At 50.1% G+C, this 20,670-nt stretch overlaps 1 protein-coding gene across 3 annotated transcripts in view; it reads right to left on the reverse strand.

Annotated features, from left to right (window-relative positions):
• HSF1 (heat shock transcription factor 1) overlaps nt 1-20,670 on the reverse strand; it is a 110,855-nt gene that overhangs the window by 16,211 nt on the left and 73,974 nt on the right. For all 3 annotated transcript variants that reach the window (XM_039525457.1, XM_039525456.1, XM_039525458.1), the window contains exons 5-9: nt 9,010-9,085; nt 8,487-8,548; nt 7,187-7,283; nt 3,150-3,286; nt 1,000-1,230 (exon numbers count right to left, since the gene is read on the reverse strand). In XM_039525457.1, the coding sequence (XP_039381391.1) occupies nt 1,000-1,230; nt 3,150-3,286; nt 7,187-7,283; nt 8,487-8,548; nt 9,010-9,085 (603 nt within the window). The remainder of the gene's footprint in view (nt 1-999; nt 1,231-3,149; nt 3,287-7,186; nt 7,284-8,486; nt 8,549-9,009; nt 9,086-20,670) is intronic.

Consider the following 20,670-nt stretch of genomic DNA (forward strand, 5'->3'; position numbering starts at 1 on the left):
CGTATCCTTCTCTTTGTTAAGATAAATAGATTGAGTTCCTAGAGTCTCTCACTCTAAGGCATAGGCAGAGGACCTTGTTGCTGATATTCTGTTCTCCCTACAGCACAGACTACAGAGCGAGTAGGAGACAGTTGGGATCTGGCCTGGGTGGGGGGAGGGGGGGGGGGAAGAATTGTGCTCTGAACTCTGCTTGGTGATGCAAGCAAGGGACCCCAAAGCTCAGCGAACTATTGCCTAGCAATGCTCAATCTGCCATCCAGGGAGTCCCGCATGTTTAGTAGCAACCTGAATCCAGGAGTGGTAATGAGGCTGATTGAGGGACTATAATTGGCCATGCATGGAGCTAGAGGAGCAATCCTGAGTGGCTAAGCAAGGCTTCTTCCTCGAGTCACACCAAGCAGAGCTGTGACAAGCAAAGGCAGAAGCAGCACCACAGCAGGAGTAGCCAAAGTGCAGGCCACTGGTGAAATGCTGCTCACAGCAACTCTCCTCTTTATATGGACTTCAGTTCCAGGCATGCACTTCTCCATCTTGATCTGAGTGGAAGGATGCTCGCACTGCATGCCTCACAGGCTCCCAAGAGGAAGTGGGAGCTGCAATCTACCTGGTTCTGTACCGATGACGTCTGGCTGACTTGTACCCTGCCGGAGTGGGCAATCTGAACGCAATGATTTTATTTAGCTAAATAACTCTACCCCCTTTTCTCTGACGTTTCTGACGTTCCTGGTATTGCACCCCTGCATCGGGGGTTAAATCACTGCGTGGGGCCAGGTGACGGCCTGAACTCACTGCCCCAGCAGAGCGGCAATAGGAAGGCAAAATAAACTCGACACTGGCTATTTGCACCCAGGACAGCGATGGGATCTGCAGGGCACTCAGAGACATTGCAATACTGGTTTCCAGGAAGCCAGTTACTAGCAATTTCAACACTTCACTAGTGGAGCTGTGACGTGGCCAACTGGGCCCAGGCATGCGCCGGAGTCCTGGCACGGTACTTACTTGTCGAGGCAGGCAACGCTGAGGCACTTTTCTGGGGGCTGAGGCTGCGTGGTGTTGTCGCTGGCAGCGGCCGTGGTGCTGGGTTCATTCTCCTGGAGGATGGAGTCAATGAAGGTGGAGGGAGACAGAGGGGTTTCAACAGCAGGAGGGTTCCCAGGGCTGGCCTCCTCTATCTGGGGGCTGGGGGTGGGACTGGGAGGCTCTTCTTTGATACGGACCACAGGGCTGCTCCTTGGAGAAACAGAAAGAGAATGGTCACCAAGGCAGCAGTGGTCTGCCAGTCCCTGCTCTGCATGGTACGCAGACAAGTCCCAGTGCCAGACACTGGCTCCCTCAGAGTGCTGGTCCCTGAAACAGGATTAGCCAGAACTCGGGTGCTGAACTAAGGCGAAGTGTTTTCCTCTGGTTGTGCCCTAGAGCAAACCCCTGGCCTCAGTGCCACAGGCTGCCAGCTGCTCTCTTTCCAACCCCCACAGCTGTGACTTTGGTAAGTGAATCAATCTAAGACCAGGCCCAAACAGATTTACTCGCAGTGTAATTATTTTGCTTAGGGGTGTGATTATTTTCATAAACAGTTTCATTGGTACAACCCTGGTATATATGGAGTTACCCCAGCATAAAGGTGCCATACACCAGAACAGCTTATTCTCCTACCCTGTGGGCTAGGCTAGCCCAGTCTAAGCACTACCGTACTGATATGGATAAGAGTGGTATGTGCAGACAAGGCCTGAGATCCACTCTCTCCCCAAGAGCACTGGCGTTGCTTCTTGGATTCTGGGTTTTTATGCGAGGGATGATGGCTTCTCTGGCCAGCCCTAATTCCGCAGCTGGAAATCCCCTTCCGCACCCAAACTGAGTGAATTAGGGCGTGAGTGGTTCAAATAGGCCCCCTGGAAGGGACAGCAGCAAGAAAAGGACAAATAAAAGGCCAATTAAGCAAACATATGGTCTATATTTAAGGGTGAGCGCTCCTGGCAGAGGTGTATGCAAGACAATAAATAACATTTGTGTGTGATTCAGCTCTGCAGAGGAGGCCTCAACGCCAAGAATACACTGTTCTAGGAGATGAACAGGTGCTAAAGCCCGGAGGACATTTCTTGCTGGGGAAGCTCAGGCCTCTGACACCTCGCTGGGCAGGGAATAGCAGCTTAAAGGCCGAGCTACAAGGGAACAGTGATGGAGGCATACAGGGCTAAGAACTGCCTCTCACACCTGCATGCAGCGCTCAGTGGAATCAGTGGGCATCATACACACAGAGCTCAGGGAGGGATTTGGCTGAGTATCCATGACGACTCCTGTGTGCCTTGTGGCAGGAGACAGTCTGACTTTTCTGGGCTGGGACTGGCTGGAAGCTTCTTGCTGTCCAAGGTCAGATACATTTGCTTCAGGTGCTCAGCCTCCCTGCCCTGCTGTATGGTGATGGACCCAGTCACTGTCTCTCCAAGGAGGAGGAGTAACTTGGAAATAAAGGCAACTGCTTTTTAACCCAGGCACTCCTACACTGGGAGCTTGGACTGCCAAGGAGAGTGTTTACCCTGTCCCCATAGTCAGGAGTGCTGGTACTTCACTCACGCTAGTCACCGAGCAAGTAGGTCGGTGCTTCCCCGTGGCCTGAGAGGACAGCACGATAACTGTGCCAGAACAGCAGTGTTCAGGCTGCATCTACACTACAGAGCTTCTCCTGGCCTAGCCCCATCGCAGAGCTGCCCTGTGGACTGAGACCCGGAGCTCTCCTGCCAGTGGAGGAACACCACCTCCCTGAACAATGTCAGCTACGCTGGCAGACGCACTCTTCTGTCGCCATAGCTGCGTCGGCACTGGGGGGTTTGCCAACCCAGCTGTAGTGCTAGATGTTGTGGGTTTTCCCACCCTAGTCCGACACAGCTTTGCCAGGATAAATGTTAAGTGTAGACCAGGACTCTGATTAGATCAAGGAAACAGGAGTGAATCTGGCATCTTCCATTCATCAAACAAAAGACTGAAACTAAAACAAGAACCTGTGGGGCAAGCAGTGTCCTGAGTAAGAAAGGCCTGAAGGACCTGGTCCGATTCCCTAACACAGCAGCTCCAAGGGCGACACTGGTTTCTTGCTGCAGAGCCCCCCCGAGCTGGTGTTCCATAATCCAAACTCACGCCCTCCACACAGATACCTTTCATCGAGACTGCCACTGGGGGACGCTGAGGGGCTGGACTGGGCTAGCTCCGTCACATCGGAGATAATGGGACCAGAGTTGGCTGAAGAATCCGGGGAGTACAGATTGGAACCGCTGTATGCCGGGGAAGAAGCCTGAAATAACAATCAGAGCATTAGTGAAGTCATGTGACAGGCACACCTGCACAGTCCCATTGCCAGGCACGCAGCCTGAGAGAGGGAGGTGCAGGAATTGGCACCGTGCGTAGGAATACCCAGAGCTCCCAGCCCATTGTGAGGACAAAGACAGGGGTCCTAGGTCAATGAAAGCCCGTGTTGGCAGCCTCCAGCATTCAAAAATCAGGGTGTGGCCCTAAAAATCATTAAACTGACTTAAAAATCATGAGCTCTTTAACGCATACAACATGCTGGGTTCTTTCTGGAGTTTGGGCCTTTAGGGTTCACACATTTTCCAATTTTTCTCTGCAACCAAGAGAACTAAAAGCTTCCTGTCATGTTTCGATGCCAGCTGAGAGTCTCACATATTCACCTGCCTCAGAGAGTTGGGGCTTTAAGAAATACCAGCTATTGTGAGTCTTGCCACCGAACTGTGAGATGGCAACACTGAAAGGCAATCCCATGGCAGGAGGGATTTACTAGTGAGGAGACCAAGTGAACCTGGATCCCCTTGCAAGTGCAGAGTCGCAGCTAGGGAGTAAGGATGGACGGGCTTTTCATTTAAGGCATCTTTTCAGCTGCTAAATAAACTCCACATCAAATTATGGACCACATTCTGGCTGCCTGGTGCACAGAGGCACACCCCAAAAAACTGACAGGCAGAGAGGGATCTGCGGCTTGTGTCCTAATTCAACACCTCTGGTGCTTACCACATCTGCCAGGAGATGACCCATGAGCCCACTAACTCTCCTCCTTCACATCCCTTCTTGAGACCCCAAAGAAATCAGCCACTGCATGATGGCTAGGCTGGGGGCAGCTGGGAAGGGTCATGAGTGGTTAGTTATCATGAGGGTATTTATGTAGATAAACCCATGTCTATTCAGATGTCTCCCTCTCCCGCTTGTCTTCTTAGACCGTAACCTGTCTGGAACCAGTGTCACCTCCACCTGTGTTCATACAGTGTCTAGCCCAATGGGGGCCCAGTCCTGGTCAGGCTTCTCGACACCCTCATAATATAAATATTAAACAGCGGCTCTTCATTCTGGCTCCCTCATTACCAGGTGCTCAGACGCCTCTGTGCTGGTGGGAGCCGTTAGATAGAACCATGTAGAGCAGACCCGGGCAGTCCTTGGACCATGCGAGAGGTTTGGGTGCGTATGCCTCCTGAGCTGGCGAGGGTCAATGAGCAAGCCACAGTGTGGATGAGAACAGTGTGAGTGAGGGCACTACCACGCGGAACCTGAGGGCACAGTACAGGTGGCTCAGAAAAGCTGCCCACCCATCACTTCTGCTTTGAGTAGAAAGTCAGAAACGCTTGAGCTTGAGAGAAGATGGCCAGCTGTGTTTCTCATAATTGGGACAAGCCTGTAACACTTGGAACAGCTCCTGCTGGCTTTGCTTAAGTGTTTGCTGAATGCAGGAATAAGGACACATTTCAAGGGCGGTAACAGGGCTAGGAGGGGGTTGGAATGGGAACACGGGGGGTCTAAGCACAGGGTAGAATTTTTAATAGGGCTACAGTTTTGGTTCTGTGGTGGAAAACTGGGTCAGGTAACATTCTCCAAGGAGAGCGGTGTGAGTCTGAGTGTCTGGTGCACACACACAAAGTTAATGCAGTAACTTTTCCCCTCTGGACGCTTGGGTTGTTCAGTGACATGAGCCTGGTGTTCAGTCTGCTGGCCCCACAATGCTGCAGGACAGCCATTATTATTCAGCTTCTGGGACACCTTTTATGTTGCTTTAATAACAGGAATCAATCCTGTGGAGGGTGAGGGGGGCAGGGCTATGGGGTAGCGGAGCTGTTGGAAACGGATGCTAGTCTCTAACCATGGCTGTAAATCTCACTTCCAGCAGTACAATGTTCACAGCACAGCACCGCACCAAGAAGCGGGCTGGATGGAAATGCTGCCTGGCAGTTTTGCCCAAGGAATACTGCCATTTGGCTCCCTAATGCTAGACAGGTGGGGCCCAGACACAGGCCCTGAGCACAATTAGTGCAAACCCCATGGGGTGGGCACTTTGATTTAAAACAAACTGAAACAGGGCACCTCTGGAATCAAGAGTGGACGCACCAGGGGATGTACCAATTTAACTAATTACACTATCCCAGAGGCAATCAAAGGCACAAGGTGATTGAGTTTATCACAGCTCCCCCCAAAGGCAATCAACACTGAAGCCAATTAACTCTATCAGCAAATGAACTTGATTAGGGCTCTTCAGCTGTTAACAGTGGAGGAAACCTCTAATTCCCACAGTGAGCCCAACCCCACCACATGTTTAATGAGCCCCTGCACTCCAGGACAAAGGGCAGTTAATTATGCTCAGACATTCAGGGCACTGCCATACCAATTAGGTTTCAATCACGTGTGAATGTGAATAGGTGAAAAGGGGAATCCAAATACACAGGATCCTGTCTCTTTCTCTGGCTTGGGGGGCGTGCTGCAGCAGGGGCAATGTACATAGCTCTAGGCCGGGGAGGAGGGGAATGATGGGGGTGGTGGCACTGTCCATTCAAAAGAGAATTAAGGACCAGGATTGGTGGATTTGGGATGTTACTGCCTGGCAAGCTGGTGTGCTGAACAGCCGCACCCTGCTTACCCCGCAGTAACGTGGGTAGGCAGGTCCACTGAAGAGAATCCTGTCCAGTACGCCTTGGCCAGAGCATGGTAGATGGGAGGCAGGACATCAAAGGGATGGATGGATGGGAAAGGAGACAAGAATTAAGGGCTTTCAGGAATCCAACAGTAAATTAAAGGCCCATCCAGAAACTAAGCCGGGGTCGGCAACCTTTCAGAAGTGCTGTGCCGAGTCTTCAGTTAGTCACTCTCAGTTAAGGTTCCGCGAGCAGGTAATACATTTTAACGTTTTTAGAAGGTCTCTTTCTATAAGTCTATAATCTAGAACTAAACGATTGTTGTCTGTAAAGTAAATAAGGCTTTTAAAATGTTTAAGAAGCTTCATTTAAAATTAAATTAAAATGCAGAGCGCCCCCCCCCGGACCGGTGGCCAGGACGAGGCAGTGTGAGTGCCGCTGAAAATCGGCTCGCGTGCCGCCTTCGGCACCTGTGCCATAGGTTGTCTACTCCTGAACTAAGCAATAACAAAGCTTCCCCTGGGCCCCTCTGGGGACCTGCCTGTGGCGCACCCTGGAGCCAGGCAGCTGGCCAAAGCGCCTGGCATCCAAACTCAGCAACAGAAGCCAAGGCCTGAACCAAGGGTCCCATGTCCAAAGCCACCTGTTGGGGGCTTTGGCTGGGTGACATTCCCCTCTCACACCGGGAAGGCTACTGCATGCGCTGGGATCAAAAGGGTTTAATATCACAGAGCCCTACTGACTGAGCACCCTTACACTCCAGTCCAGGTTACCCCTGTGCCCCCCCATGAACGTCTCTCAGTTCTGACCATGGAACGCTGCTGTTCCAGGCCTGGGCTCACCCAGGCTCTACGATGCACCTCAATCCTGACGGCCGGTGTCCAGAGGACAAGCCCGTTACGCGAGTGCATGATGGCTTGGCAATGGGAGCAAACATTCAGCAGGGAATTGTTTGAGACCAAGTGCTCTTTGTTTGTGATAAACCCCAAAGGTGAACCCAGGTCGGCAGTGCGCTAGGTGCTGATGAACTCGGAGAGCATGTCTGTTTGCATGGCGCATGTTCACTCCCACCATGTTCTGCCTCGGAGTTAGCTACAGTAAAAATCCCCTCTCGGTAGGCTACAGAGCGCACCTGCCACTTGGATATCCTGCCCAATAACACACACATCTCCTGAGCAAAGTGCAGTGTCAAGAAGAGGCCAGCTGGAGGAGCCTCAGATGACCCCTCCTTCCCCACACAGCTCTGCCCTCTTCCCCTCAGGCCCAGGAGCACCCAGAGCACTTACTGCGTATGGGGATGAACCGTGGACGTGCTCCAGGGAGTACTGTCGACTGTATTTAGGCATGGAATGTGCTGAACTGCTGTCGTTCAACATCAGGGGGCTGCAAGAGAAACCCACACCCACAAGAGAGTTACAAAGCTCCAGGTGCTGCATCTCCCTGAGAACACAGGGTCAGACATTACCCAGGTGACCCAGGACCCAGCATTCATCTGGCTGCCCTGGGCGTGGAAACGCTGTGGCTGGTGCTGGGGTGTGGGGTCTGAGTCCAGTACTGCAGAGCAGGGATGCTACGGACATGCAGCAAATCCAATGCATCACACTGTGGCTCTCCACAAACAGCAAAGCAAGTGGTTTGCCATTACTGTCAGTCTTCTGAACTCTGCTCCCTGAGTCCAGTGTAGCTAGCACCTTATATGCCGAGGGGTCCCGATTTGTGTGCCTGTGGTTAGACTTTGCCCTCTTTAGAGGGCCATAAACAGCAACACCTCCGAGCGATTACGGAGTAGCACTGAGGAGCATGCACAGCCGGGGGCAGCGGTGCTGTAATGGGAACTGGGCCTCTCGGCAGCTCCAAATCTAGCTGGGAAAAGCCACGTGTATAATTCAGAACATAAGGAGTGAAATGCTTTGCAAATGAACAGCATGTCCCAGGGGCCCTCACTAGCTCCCTTCTCCACCCAGGCCTGCTGGGCAAAGCCCTCCTAGCCCACCCCTGCAGCTTCTGAACACCTCTGAGTGGAGTCTCACATCAGTAGGGTTTGCACCCTGCTCTGCTCCAGCTCCGTTCCACTGTTCTACTGCTCCTAGGACAGCTCATCTGGTGCTACCCACCACCCTGACCACTTCTGCCTGCACTTCGTGTCTTCTCAGAGTGTGAGCTCCTTGGGGCTGGAACCGTCTCTCCCTGCGTGGTTAGAAAGCACTCGGCACCCCTTGGGCACTACTGCTGTACGAAGAATCACCATTTGAGGCTTGTAAGACCACAGCCATTGTCAGCGTTTGCTTTGCAGCCTCATCGGTTACAACAGTTTATGAGTGAAACGGGTTCGGGGGGACTCTGCAAACCCTGCTGGATTAGCTCCCCGGGGTGAGTGACATTGTAAGCTGCCCTCTAGCTGTGAAGTGTGGCCAGATGCTGACTCGATGCCAGTGACTCTTGTCCAGCTCTATCACACTGGAAAACATGCTACCGAAGTGACAGAGGGGTGGGATCACAGAGGACTCCCTTCCCAGTCACTGCTCTGAAGCACGCTCCTGCCTTTCCCACAGGAATCTGTATCTCGATGTCTGAACATAGACTTACATCTTTCTCTTCACCCCAAGGATACGGTTTGACTGCACCAATGAAATCAAGAACTGGATAAGCTGTGGGGAGAAAAAAGAACTCCTGTTATCATGATGCGTACAGTAGCCTGTAAAAAACAAGGATCAGTAGCTGAGATCCCTTGCCAAAGGGTTCAGAGCAGCGTCAGAAGAGGACAGGGTGGAAATGGGGCAGACTGCTGAGCACTTGAGATGGTCTTTAGAATGACAGTTGGGGTTGCAGGAAAAATACACAAGCAGTCAATTCAATTCCACATTATAACATGCCAGGCAAGGACTTATCTTCTGGTCATGGGCTGCTGATATTCATGGTGGTACGAGACGCTGGTAGTGCCTCAGAATCTACTTGTCTGAAACAGAACTAGTACAACCACATACCTCTGCTGTTCCAATTCCCTTCTCTGGCCCGGAGACAGCCCACTACAACACCAGGCAACCCTACTGCTGAGCGCAGCTCGGGTCCTTCTGCGCTCTCAGGGAGTGGGGGAGCAGGCGAGATTTACCTTATTGACGACTTTCTGCTGCTGGGCATGTTTCTGCCTCAAGCTGGCCACTTCCCTCCACAATGCCTCATTCTCACTGCAAGGAAGGAGAAAGCCATCAGACTGCAAAGTGCTGCCTTTGGGGCAGAACAAGGTGATCCTGGGGGAAATGCTGGGACAGCTGCAGCAGGACTGCAGACATCTCCAGATACCAGCTCTTGGGGACACGGGAGAAACTTTTCTTTATTCACTAATTTTACTCTGCCATTTTTTACTTGCAGCGAAACTACAGCGATGCTAGACTCACACATATGGGCAAATATAGAGATTTTGATTTTGAAGTCTCTGCTCTTTTTTGTTGAGTTCTGTTCCCATCCCTGTAGCACGTGCTCCTCTCAAAAGAGAAGCAGTGGAAACAGAAGGGTTCACAAACTGGTGCTATAAGCAATCAGAGACTTACACACAAAGGCTTTGTCTACACCGGCAACTGAACGACAAAACGTTTGTCTTTCAGAGGTGATAACCCTCCCCCCCCCGCCCGAAAGACAACGCAACCGCCGCGCGTTGGGGGTAGAAGTATTTTGTCAGCAGGAGAGCCGACAAACAGCGGCTACAGTGCACGAGCGGCACAGCTGTGGCGACCCAGTCATGTCGCTGAAAGCTGTGTAGTGTAGACACAGCCAAAGAGACCATGGAAAGACTGGGAGACTCTGGGGAGGACAGGAATAAGGGGACACGAACAGCTCCGTAGAAAAGTGAGTGGGATAGGGAAGGTAAATCACGGGCTCCTATTTGTACTTTACTGTAATACAAGAACAAAGGGACACTCAGTGAAATTGAAAGATGGCAAATATAACACTGATAAGAGGAACATCCTACTTATATCACACAGCTTGTGCACTCAGTGTCACAAACTAGCTCAGAGGCAAGGAGCTAGGTAAGATGCACCGAAGGATCAGACATTTTACAGTACACAGGTGATGGGAACAGCCCCATTTTATCAGACAGTTACTGAAATCTGCACAGGCTTCAAGGCCAGGACAAGGGACTTGAACTTATTACACAGCACAGAGCAGCTTCTCTTAGTACTAAAGTCAGGAGAACACGACATTTCCAGCAAACACAGCGTGACCTAAAATGCAGTTCAGAAGTCTAAGGAGCTTGTTCTCGGCATATGTGAGGAGACTCTATGTGTTCGGGGTGGGGCGATCAGGGTGACTGACTCAGGAACGGCTGCTGCCTGTCACATTAAACTTCCCTTGCCAGTGGAGCTGCAGGTCTTTCAGGTACAGGATCAGTTGTGTGCTGGAATTGTCAGCCATTTAGTGCAGAAGCCCTCTCTAGTCCAGGCCCCCAATACATCTACACTGCCATCAAAGACCCACGGCACAGCTGCGTCTGCTGCAGGTCTCAGAGCCCGAACACCTACACTGCCGTTTTTAGCCCCAGAGCCCAAGCCCGACTCAGTTGGCCTCTCAGACGTGGTGCTGGGTTTTTTTATCGCAGTGTCAACTTACCCACAGAGCGTCTGTGAACACCTTCTGGAAAGGGTCCGTAAAGAGCCCACATTTCCCCCGACCCAGCACATTTGAGGGGGTGAAAACACAGGGAATAATCTGACTGTGGCAGCTAGTCCCAACCCCGCGCAGGAAGTAGTTTCTGGGGTTTGCTCAGCTCTGAGCATTGGCATCTTTCCTATTCAAGGGAAGAACCTGCAACCCCGCTTTGAGTGCTGAGCTTCAAACGTTCAGACAGCTTGAACCCAAGGGCTTCCTTCCCGGAATGATTCCTGCCCACCATGCCCGAGACACATCTAAGCAATGCAATGACGGCTAAGGTCCTACAGGCCAAAACTAGTGACAAATAATGAAAGATGGGGGAAGAGAGCGAGAAACAGCTACAGAAAGGCTCACAAACAGTTAAAATGATTTGCAAGCAGGAGAAAGTGCTTTAATCCTTTCTTTAGCCGTGTTTTATGAGGCAATTAAATGCTGGTGAAGAGTTTATAAGGGCCAGTTTCAAACGTTTCATTTCAGAGGTTATTAAAAGATCTTAGAAGTGTTTTATTTCTACAATATTTTATAGAACTACATAAACTCGGCCCCTCTCTGCACCTGGCTCTTTTAAAACACTGCTCCCCAGGGAGCACTCCAGTCTTGGGTCACATGCTTTGTATTGAAGACCACTGGGTAAGGAGCTGAGGGGCAGCATTTCAAATTCAAGGACAGGGCTTGCGTGCCGCAGGGCTATCTGTACAAGGGAGTTGTGACTCAGCTCCACGACAGCGTTAGACATAGCGGTTTCATCTGGACCTTTACAAAGGGAGGAAGTTACCTTGCGCGGTAACGATAGTTCTTCGAAATGTGTCCCCCTATGGGTGCTCTACTGTAGGTGTGTGCGCGCCCCCCCCGCTGCTGACCGGAGAATTTCAATAGCAGTCTGTCCCGCCCGCACGGCTCCCCGCCTGCCACGAGGCTAGCCAGTGTGTGCAGGCATTCCCACCTCAGTTCCTTCTCTACTGCAGTCAAACAGTGGAACTCCGAAGAAGAGGGGAGGGGTCGTGGAGCACCCATAGGGACACACATCTCAAAGAACCATTGTTAGGCACAAGGGGAGTAACTTCTTTTTCTTGTCCCTATGGGTGCTCCACTGTAGGTGACTCCTGAGCAGTACCCACTACTGGAGGCTGGGACTTCAGAGTCAAGTCTGATATAAAGAACAGTACTGTGGCACCGAATTGGGTGTCTGTAGCCGAATCCCCCAGAATGGCATAGTGTTCTGCAAAGGTATGCACAGATGTCCAGGCAGCTGCTCTGCAGAGCTCAGTTATAGGGATACCCTTGGAGAAGGTGATCGATGAGGAGACTGGCCTCGTGGAATGCGTGCATATTGAAGATGAGGGTGTTACCGCATGGAGTTGGCCGCAGAGTTTAATACAGCCAGAGACCCAGCTGGAGAGTCGCTGTGCTGAGATTGCTGCATCTATCGATCTCTCTGCAATGGAGAGGAAGAGTCTCAGAGATTTTCTAAAGGCCTTTGTTCTATCCAAATAGAAGGCCAAGGCTCTTCTCATGTTGAGCGAATGGAGGATGGCTTTCCTGTTGTCCCCACGAGGTTTGGGATAAACTGTGGGAAGCTGAATAGGTTGATTCATGTGAAATGCAGAAGTCACTTTAGGGGTGAACCTTGGATGTGCTCTGAGTGTGACCGTGTCAATGAAGAACACAGTAAAAGGGAATGTGCCATCAAGGCTGCTATCTGCCCTATCCTTCTGGCTGAAGTGATGGTGATGTGTAACGTCGTCTTCATGGAAAGATGAGTTCGTGAACAAGTGGCCATGCGTTCAAATGGCGGTCTAGTCAGTCCTTTTAACACTAGATTGAGGTCCCATTGGAGAGTGTGGGCCTGGGTTGTGGGAAGAGGTTTGCTATGCCTTTAAGAAACCTCTTCATAGTTGTGTGGGAAAAGATTGAGTAACCATCTACCTGCTGGTGGAAGGTTGCGATTGCTGCTAAATGAACCTTCAGTGAGCTACCAGAGAGACCCGCTTGTCTCTGTTTGGCTTGTAAACCGAATGTAACCAGGCTTGAAGGCATCTCATGCATAATCTGGCACGAGGAATAACAGATGTGTCCACAGCCATGTGTCCCAGAAGCTGGAGTCAATGCTTGGCCCAAGTTTGGGGGCTGGATTGCACTGTCTCTATCACCAAGGAGAGACTGAGAAATCTGTGATGTGGGAGGAGGGCCTTTGCCTGAGTGGAGTCAAGGTCAGCACCTATGAATTCTAGTCTCTGCACTGGTATTAAGGTCGATTTTTGTTCACTGATCTGTAGACCCAGATTCAGAAACAGTCCCATTTCTGAGTGACCCATTGAGCCTCTGTGTAGGACCGTGCTCTGAGAAGGCGATTGTTTAGGTAAGGATAAATCATTATGTCCTACGTGGGCTGCTACAACTGAGAGGAGCTTGGAGCACACCCTGGGACCGATGAGAGGCCGACAGGGAGTGCCCTGTACTGGTAGCTGTCCTGGCCCAGCGTGAATCTGAGGTAACGCCTGTGACTTGCTATGATAAAAGTGTGGAAATATGTCCTGAAGGGTGAGGGCCGAGAACCGATCTCTTTCTTCCAATGCAGGGATGATCGCTGCTAGGGTGACCATCTTGAACATTTGCACTTTGACATAACCGTTGAGCGCTCCGAGGTCCAATATGGGTCTCCAACCTCCCTTTTTCTTTGGTATCAAAAAGTAATGAGAGTAGAAGCCTTTGCCTCTGAGAGGTACCAGCACAGGCTCTATAGCTCCTATGCTGAGATGGAAAGGACAGGAGTACGGATAGATACTAACAAGGCTGCTACTCTGAATGCTGAGATGGTTACCTCTTGACGTAGTAGACTCTTGTGAGAAGGGTCCCTGACAAGGGATGGGGAAGGGTGTTTGGGAGGGGGATGGGAGGAGAAGTGGATGGCATATCAACACCCACTTGTCGGAGGTTATCCCTCCCCAGGTGCTGAGGAATGGGGTCAGCCAGTCTCCGAAGGGAGGAGTGGGGTTTCCCAGTGTAAGGTAGCAAGGAGAGTGCCACCTCGACCAACCCATCAAAACTGCCACTTCGAGGTTGAGGGCTGAGACGAAGTCGGTTGCAGTCTCGATTGCTTTTGCTTGGGGAAACTTAGATTTCTTTCTCTGTCGCTCATAAGATCTCTGTGATGAGTACTGAGAGGTGTACTGCGATGACCGGGGCTTAAACTGTGGCTGAGGGCTGTATTTTCTCTTGTAGGCCAGCATGTATATCCCTAGGGATCCAAGAGTCGCCTGAGAATCCTTCTACGTGTGAAGGGACGGGTCTTCCTTTTTGGCGAACAACTTCGTTCCCTCGAAGGGAAGGTCCACCACCATGATTTGGATCTCTTTAGGGAAGCCAGACAAATGCAGCCGCAAAGCCCTTCTCAATCATGGCCTTAGAAACTGAACGTGCCACCATGTCTGCCGCATCTAATAAGGATTGGAGAGACTTTTTGCCACCAGCTGGCCCTCTTAATTATGGCCATAAATTTGTCTTTGTGGGAGTCTGGGAGCTGATCAATAAAATAACCTAGTTTCACATAGGTCTGGTATTTATATTTGGCTAACAAGTCCTGGTAATTTGCTACCCAGAACTGAAGAGTGGCTGATGAATACGCTTTTCTGCCAAACAGGTCTAAATGTTTCCTGTCTCAGACATACGGGGTGGATTTAAACTGGTATTGGTGGCTCCTAGAATTAACCGCATACACAAGGTTGGAATTTGTAGGTAAGTGGGAAAGTAAAAATTCCACGCCCTTTGCCAGCACATAATACTTTTTGTCCATCTGCTTGCATTTCGGCGGGACAGATGCAGGAAGGACAGGCAGGGCAGAAAAGGTGGGGGAGTTGCGTTGTATGTAAGAGAGCAGTATGACTGCTCAGAGCTCCAGTATGAAACTGCAGAAAAACCTGAGAGTCTCTGGATTAAATTTAGAAGTATGAACAACAAGGGTAATGTCGTGGTGGGAGTCTGCTACAGACCACCAGACCAGGGGGATGAGGTGGACGAGGCTTTCTTCCAGCAACTAACAGAAGTTGCTAGATCACAGGCCCTGGTTCTCATGGGTGACTTTAATCACCCCGATATCTGCTGGGAGAGCAATACAGCAGTGCACAGACAATCCAGGAAGTTTCTGGAAAGTGTAGGGGACAATTTCCTGGTGCAAGTGCTGGAGGAACCAACTAGGGGAAAAGCTCTTCTTGACCTGCTGCTCACAAACAGGGAAGAAATAGTAGAGGAAGCAATAGTGGATGGGAACCTGGGAGGCAGTGACCATGAGATGGTCGAGTTCAGGATCCTGACACAAGGAAGAAAGGAGAGCAGTAGAACAGAGACCCTGGACTTCACAAAAGCAGACGTCGACTCCCTCAGGGAACTGATGGGCAAGGTCACCTGGGAGAATAACATGACGGGGAAAAGAGTCGAGGAAAGCTGGCTGTATTTTAAAGAATCCTTATTGAGGTTGCAGGAACAAACATCCTGATGTGTAGGAAGAAAAGTAAATATGGCAGGCGACCAGCTTGGCTTAACAGTGAAATCCTTGCTCGTCTTAAACACAAAAAAACAGCTTACAAGAAGTGGAAGATTGGACAAATAACCAGGGAGGAGTATAAAAGTATTGCTCAGGCATGCAGGAGTGAAATTAGGAAGGCCAAATCACACTTGGAGTTGCAGCTAGCCGGAGATGTTAGGAGTAACAAGAAGGGTTTCTTCAGGTATGTTAGCAACAAGAAGAAAGTCAAGGAAAGTGTGGGCCCCTTGCTGAATGAGGGAGGGAACCTAGTGACGGAGGATGTGGAGAAAGCTAGTGTACTCAATGCTTTTTTTGCCTCTGTCTTCACAGACAAGGTCAGCTCCCAGACAGCTGCACTCTGCAGCACGGTATGGGGAGGAGGTGACCAGCTCTCTGTGGAGAAAGAAGTAGTTCGGGACTATTTAGAAAAGCTGGACGAGCACAAGTCCATGGGGCTGGATGCACTGCATCCGAGGGTGCTAAAGGAGTTGGCTGATGAGATTGCAGAGCCATTGGCCATTATCTTTGAAAAATCATGGCGATTGGGGGAGGTCCCGGATGACTGTAAAAAAGCTAATGTAGTGCCCATCTTTAAAAAAGGGAAGAAGGAAGATCCAGGGAACTACAGGCCAGTCAGTCTCACCTCAGTCCCTGGAAAAATCATGGAACAGGTCCTCAAGGAATCAATTCTGAAGCACTTAAAGCAGGGGAAAGTGATCAGGAACAGTCAGCATGGATTGACCAAGGGCAAGTCATGCCTGACTAACCTAATTGCCTTCTATGATGAGATAACCGGCTCTGTGGATGAGGGGAAAGCAGTGGATGTGCTATTTCTGGACTTTAGCAAAGCTTTTGATACAGTCTCCCACAGTATTCTTGCCAGCAAGTTAAAGAAGTATGGGCTGGATGAATGGACGGTAAGGTGGATAGAAAACTGGCTAGATGGTCGGGCTCAACGGGTAGTGATCAATGGTTCCATGTCTAGTTGGCAGCCGGTATCAAGTGGAGTGCCCCAAGGGTCGGTGCTGGGGCCGGTTTTGTTCAATATCTTCATTAACTATCTGGAGGATGGTGTGGACTGCACCCTTAGCAAGTTTGCAGAAGACACTAAACTGGGAGAAGTGGTTGATACGCTGGAGGGTAGGGATAGGATACAGAAGGACCTAGACAAATTAGAGGATTGGGCCAAAAGAAATATGATGAGGTTCAACAAGGACAAGTGCAGAGTCCTGCACTTAGGATGGAAGAATCCCATGCACTGCTACAGACTAGGGACCGAATGGCTGGGCAGCAGTTCTGCAGAAAAGGACCTAGGGGTTATGGTGGACGAAAAGCTGAATATGAGTCAACAGTGTGCCCTTGTTGCCAAGAAGGCTAATGGCATTTTGGGTTGTATAAGTAGGGGCATTTCCAGCAGATCGAGGGACGTGATCATTCCCCTCTATTCAGCACTGGTGAGGCCTCATTTGGAGTACTGTGTCCAGTTTTGGGCCCCACACTACAAGAAGGATGTGGATAAATTGGAGAGAGTCCAGTGGAGGGCAACAAAAATGATTAGGGGGCTGGAGCACATGACTTATGAGGAGAGGCTGAGGGAACTGAGATTGTTTAGCCTGCAGAAGAGAAGAATGAGGGGGGATTTGATAGCTGCTTTCAACTACCTGAAAGGGGGTTCCAAAGAGGATGGATCTAGATTGTTCTCAGTGGTAGAAGATGACAGAACAAGGAGCAATGGTCTCAAGTTGCAGAGGGGGAGGTTTAGGTTGGACATTAGGAAAACATTTTCACTAGTAGGGTGGTGAAGCACTGGAATGGGTTACCTAGGGAGGTAGTGGAATCTCCTTCCTTAGAGGTTTTTAAGGTCAGGCTTGACAAAGCCCTGGCTGGGATGATTTAGTTGGGTTTGGTCCTGCTTTGAGCAGGGGGTTGGACTAGATGACCTCCTGAGGTCCCTTCCAACCCTGAGATTCTATGATTCCATGATAACTCTGGCAGGATTCAGGAGTGCCTCACTAACTGGGAGGGCCTCTCTGGCAGGGGTGGAAGAGTGTAAAATGTCCACCAGTTTGTGGTGAGGCTCAGTCACTTGGTGCAGCTGTATTTGCAGGGCTTCTGCCACCCTCCGATCTAAGTCCTTGAATGACTTAAAATCATCCACCATGGATGGCGGAGGGGGCATCACCGCCTCATCAGGTGAGAATGATGAAAGACGGGCATGAGAAGTTTCTTCCTTCTCTGCCTCAGTTTCCATTTCCCCAATAGCTCAGGAGGTTCCGACACCTTTGACCCTGCAGCTGAAGGAGGCTGCCTCCCTGCCTGCTGGTATGCCACACCAAGGGCCTGGGAGGCTTGTTGCCTCTGGGCCTGCCATGGGTCCCAGTACGGCCACTGAGGGTAGGAGGCGGGTGGCTAGTACCATGGCTGCCCAAACCATGGAGGTTAAGGGGCGGGCGGTACACCTGGTGTCAATAGGGAACTGCATCCATCAGACACTGAGAGATCTGTTGCGCACCTTTGTCTGCACTGGCTGATTTCCATCGGTGCCAGTGGCTGTCGGCGCGGAGAGGCTGGCACCCATGGAATCGGAGACGGAGACTTAGTCATGGGGTGGTGCTGGTGCCAATGACCACGTTGATGTAGCCTCCCCGGGACAGATCTTCCATGCTTGTCATGCCCCTGCAGTACTGGTACTTCTTTGCCTGTGCCCATCAGGTCTCTGGGCAGAGCAACTTGCTCTGTCAGCTCATGCTTTGGGTACCAACTCTAGAAGCTTTGGTGCTGTCAGTACCAATTATACCCATGGAGCAGGAGATCGTTTCCAGCTCAATTGGGGCTCTCTACGGGAACTCATGGCCCTTTTCTTAGCGGTCTTGAATAAGTGGTTCGTCTCCTTGGGATCACCTGCCTTCAGTGTAGAAGGCTGTGGTGACAGCTCTCGCTGGGACTCGGGGTTGAAGGGCTGACTCCAGGAGCAGGACTTCCTGGACCTGGGTTTTAACTGCTGGGACCAATCACACTTTTGTGGATTGTGCTTTTCCCCCAGGCAGTGAATGTACTGTGAATATCCATCCATCACTAGGATGGATTCTTTGCAGCTAAGGCCCTTTTTGAAGCCTGGAGAGCCAGGGAGGTCCCCCCACACTGGGGTTGGCGAGAGGCAAACCCTTTTTTCTTTATTGGCACGGCCAACTAAAACAAAGTACAAAAAAGAAAAAAGGCTTCAAATGAAGCTAAAATTGCAAAACTGTAGGGAGGTAATGATCCATGAACAGAGAGTCTCTAGCCAGGGTAGTTGAGAAGGAACTGAGGAAGGAATGCTGAGCCTCATGGCAGGTGGGGAGCCACGCATGTGCAGGTGGGACAGACTGCTACTGAAATTCTCTGATCAGCAGCATGGGGGCACACACACACCTACAGTGGAGCACACTTAGGGACACTACTCGAAGAAGAATAAGCAACTCTCTAGCTCAGGGGTCGGCAACCTTTCAGAAGTGCTGTGCCGAGTCTTCATTTATTCACTCTAATTTAAGGTTTTGCGTGCCAGTAATACATTTTAACGTTTTTAGAAGGTCTCTTTCTATAAGTCTATAATATATAACTAAACTATTGTTGTATGTAAAGTAAATAAGGTTTTTAAAATATTTAAGAAGCTTCATTTAAAATTAAATTAAAATGCAGAGCCCCTGGACCGGTGGCCAGGACCTGGGCAGTGTGAGTGCCGCTGAAAATTGGCACGCGTGCTGCCTTTGGCACGCGTGCCATAGGTTGCCTACCCCTGCTCTAGCTCTTTTACCATGCCGGACTGCTGTCCCTTATGTCCTGTCTATGTCTAAAGGCAGGAGTTGCTGCAGCCAACGAACAAGTAAGGTGAAACATGTTCACATTCAGAGAAGCTGGCTAGAATTATCTGGGTCTTCTTCACAAAGAACATATAATGTCCACAAACACACCAGCCCTTCTCAGATGGAAGGAAAGTGCAGTGTGTGTAAACTGGTGCCACATATGGGGATCAGATATGATGGTGATGAGCACCAGTACAAAACCCTGAGACATACACAGATTTTTTTACGCAGCGGGTCTGAGGACCAACTCCCCCCAGAAACAGATTCTCTTCCCATATGTTTGTGCTCGGGCTTACTCCCACCTCACAGATGGCCTTGGCATAGAGACAGACGTGCAGATCTAGTCAGAAAAACTGGGCATCTTTAAACAGAAGCCCAGCTCTCCAGCCCCGCCAAGGATACGTCTACACTGCAGCTGGGAGCAGGCCTCCCAGCCCAGGCAGACAGACCTGTGTTGGCAGGGCTTGAGCTAGTGTGCTAAAAATAGCAGTGTGGCTAGTACAGCACCAGAGGAGGCTCGGTGCTAGAACACCGCCAACCCTGTGGCCAGCCCAAGTCTCTGCCCATGCTGCAACATTCACACAGCTATTTTTGGCATGCTAGCATCTCCTAGCTGCAGTGTAGACATGCCTCAAGAGGCCTGTGATCATCCTCCAAGGGAGACCTCAGCCAGTCACGGCCAATGATGTTTGTTCTCTCTTGCAGCCAGAGGAGGCAGTCATTTGTTATTAAAGGCTCACAAGGATCCCCAGGAGAACAGCCCCTCCTATTTGAAAAAGTCTTCCTAGGGCAATTTTAATTATCAGGATGCATTTGGGACAACAATTCCTTTATCCTTCCTTCAGTTAAAACTGCTTTGGGTAAAAACCCCCAAAGATTAGCTTTATGGCTAGTAATTACTGGAATTAATTAACCCATAACTGACATTTCCCATCAAATATGCTTTTTTAAACAAAATGCCATGTTGCCAACTCAAGCTTTTATCATGACTCTCCTCAGTTCACAGAATATCAGGGTTGGAAGGGACCTCAGGAGGTATCTAGTCCAACCTCCTGCTCAAAGCAAGGCCAATCCCCAGACAGATTTTTGCCCCAGATTCCTGGGTGGCCCCCTCAAGAATTGAACTCATATCCCTGGGTTTAGCAAGCTAATGCTCAAACCACTGAGCTATCCCTCATCCCTACTTTGAGATGAAAAGTAGCAGAAGTAACAGCTTGCAAAGAGCTTTCTCTAACAGCTCTCCTTATTTCTGAAAAGCTGTTTCTCAAGACAAAAATCAGGCTAATGCACTCTAATGATCATACAGAACACAGGTTCAAGATGAAACAAACAAGTTAGTACTCAGAATGCAATGCAATAGTCTATCTTTTGCATTGTTCTGACAATTGCTACATCTAAAGTGCTTATTTGAGAGACCCTCATTGATGAATTCAAATAATGAATGAAAACACTAACATTTTGGAAGCTGTCTCTCTCTGGAGGGTTAAATCCTTCTCCAAGTTGTTTTCTGGTGTTTTTCATAAAGCCCAGCTTCTGGAGACGGGTGATTAGATGAGAACCTCAGTTTTCATTTTTATTGTTTTTAAAGGAAGGTTCTAATCCCTCATGGTTGCAGAGAAAAGCTTGAAAACTTCAACCCTAAGTGCTCAAAAAACAGAAGGCAAAGAAAAAGAACCTAACCTGTATTCTTTTTCAAACCCCCTGGATTAGGGGCTGCAGACCATGTAGGGGTCGCAATACTGAAAACACCATTTTCAGT

Source organism: Mauremys reevesii, linkage group 2, assembly GCF_016161935.1.
Source record: "Mauremys reevesii isolate NIE-2019 linkage group 2, ASM1616193v1, whole genome shotgun sequence".
In the NCBI taxonomy this organism is placed as follows: Eukaryota; Metazoa; Chordata; order Testudines; family Geoemydidae; genus Mauremys; species Mauremys reevesii.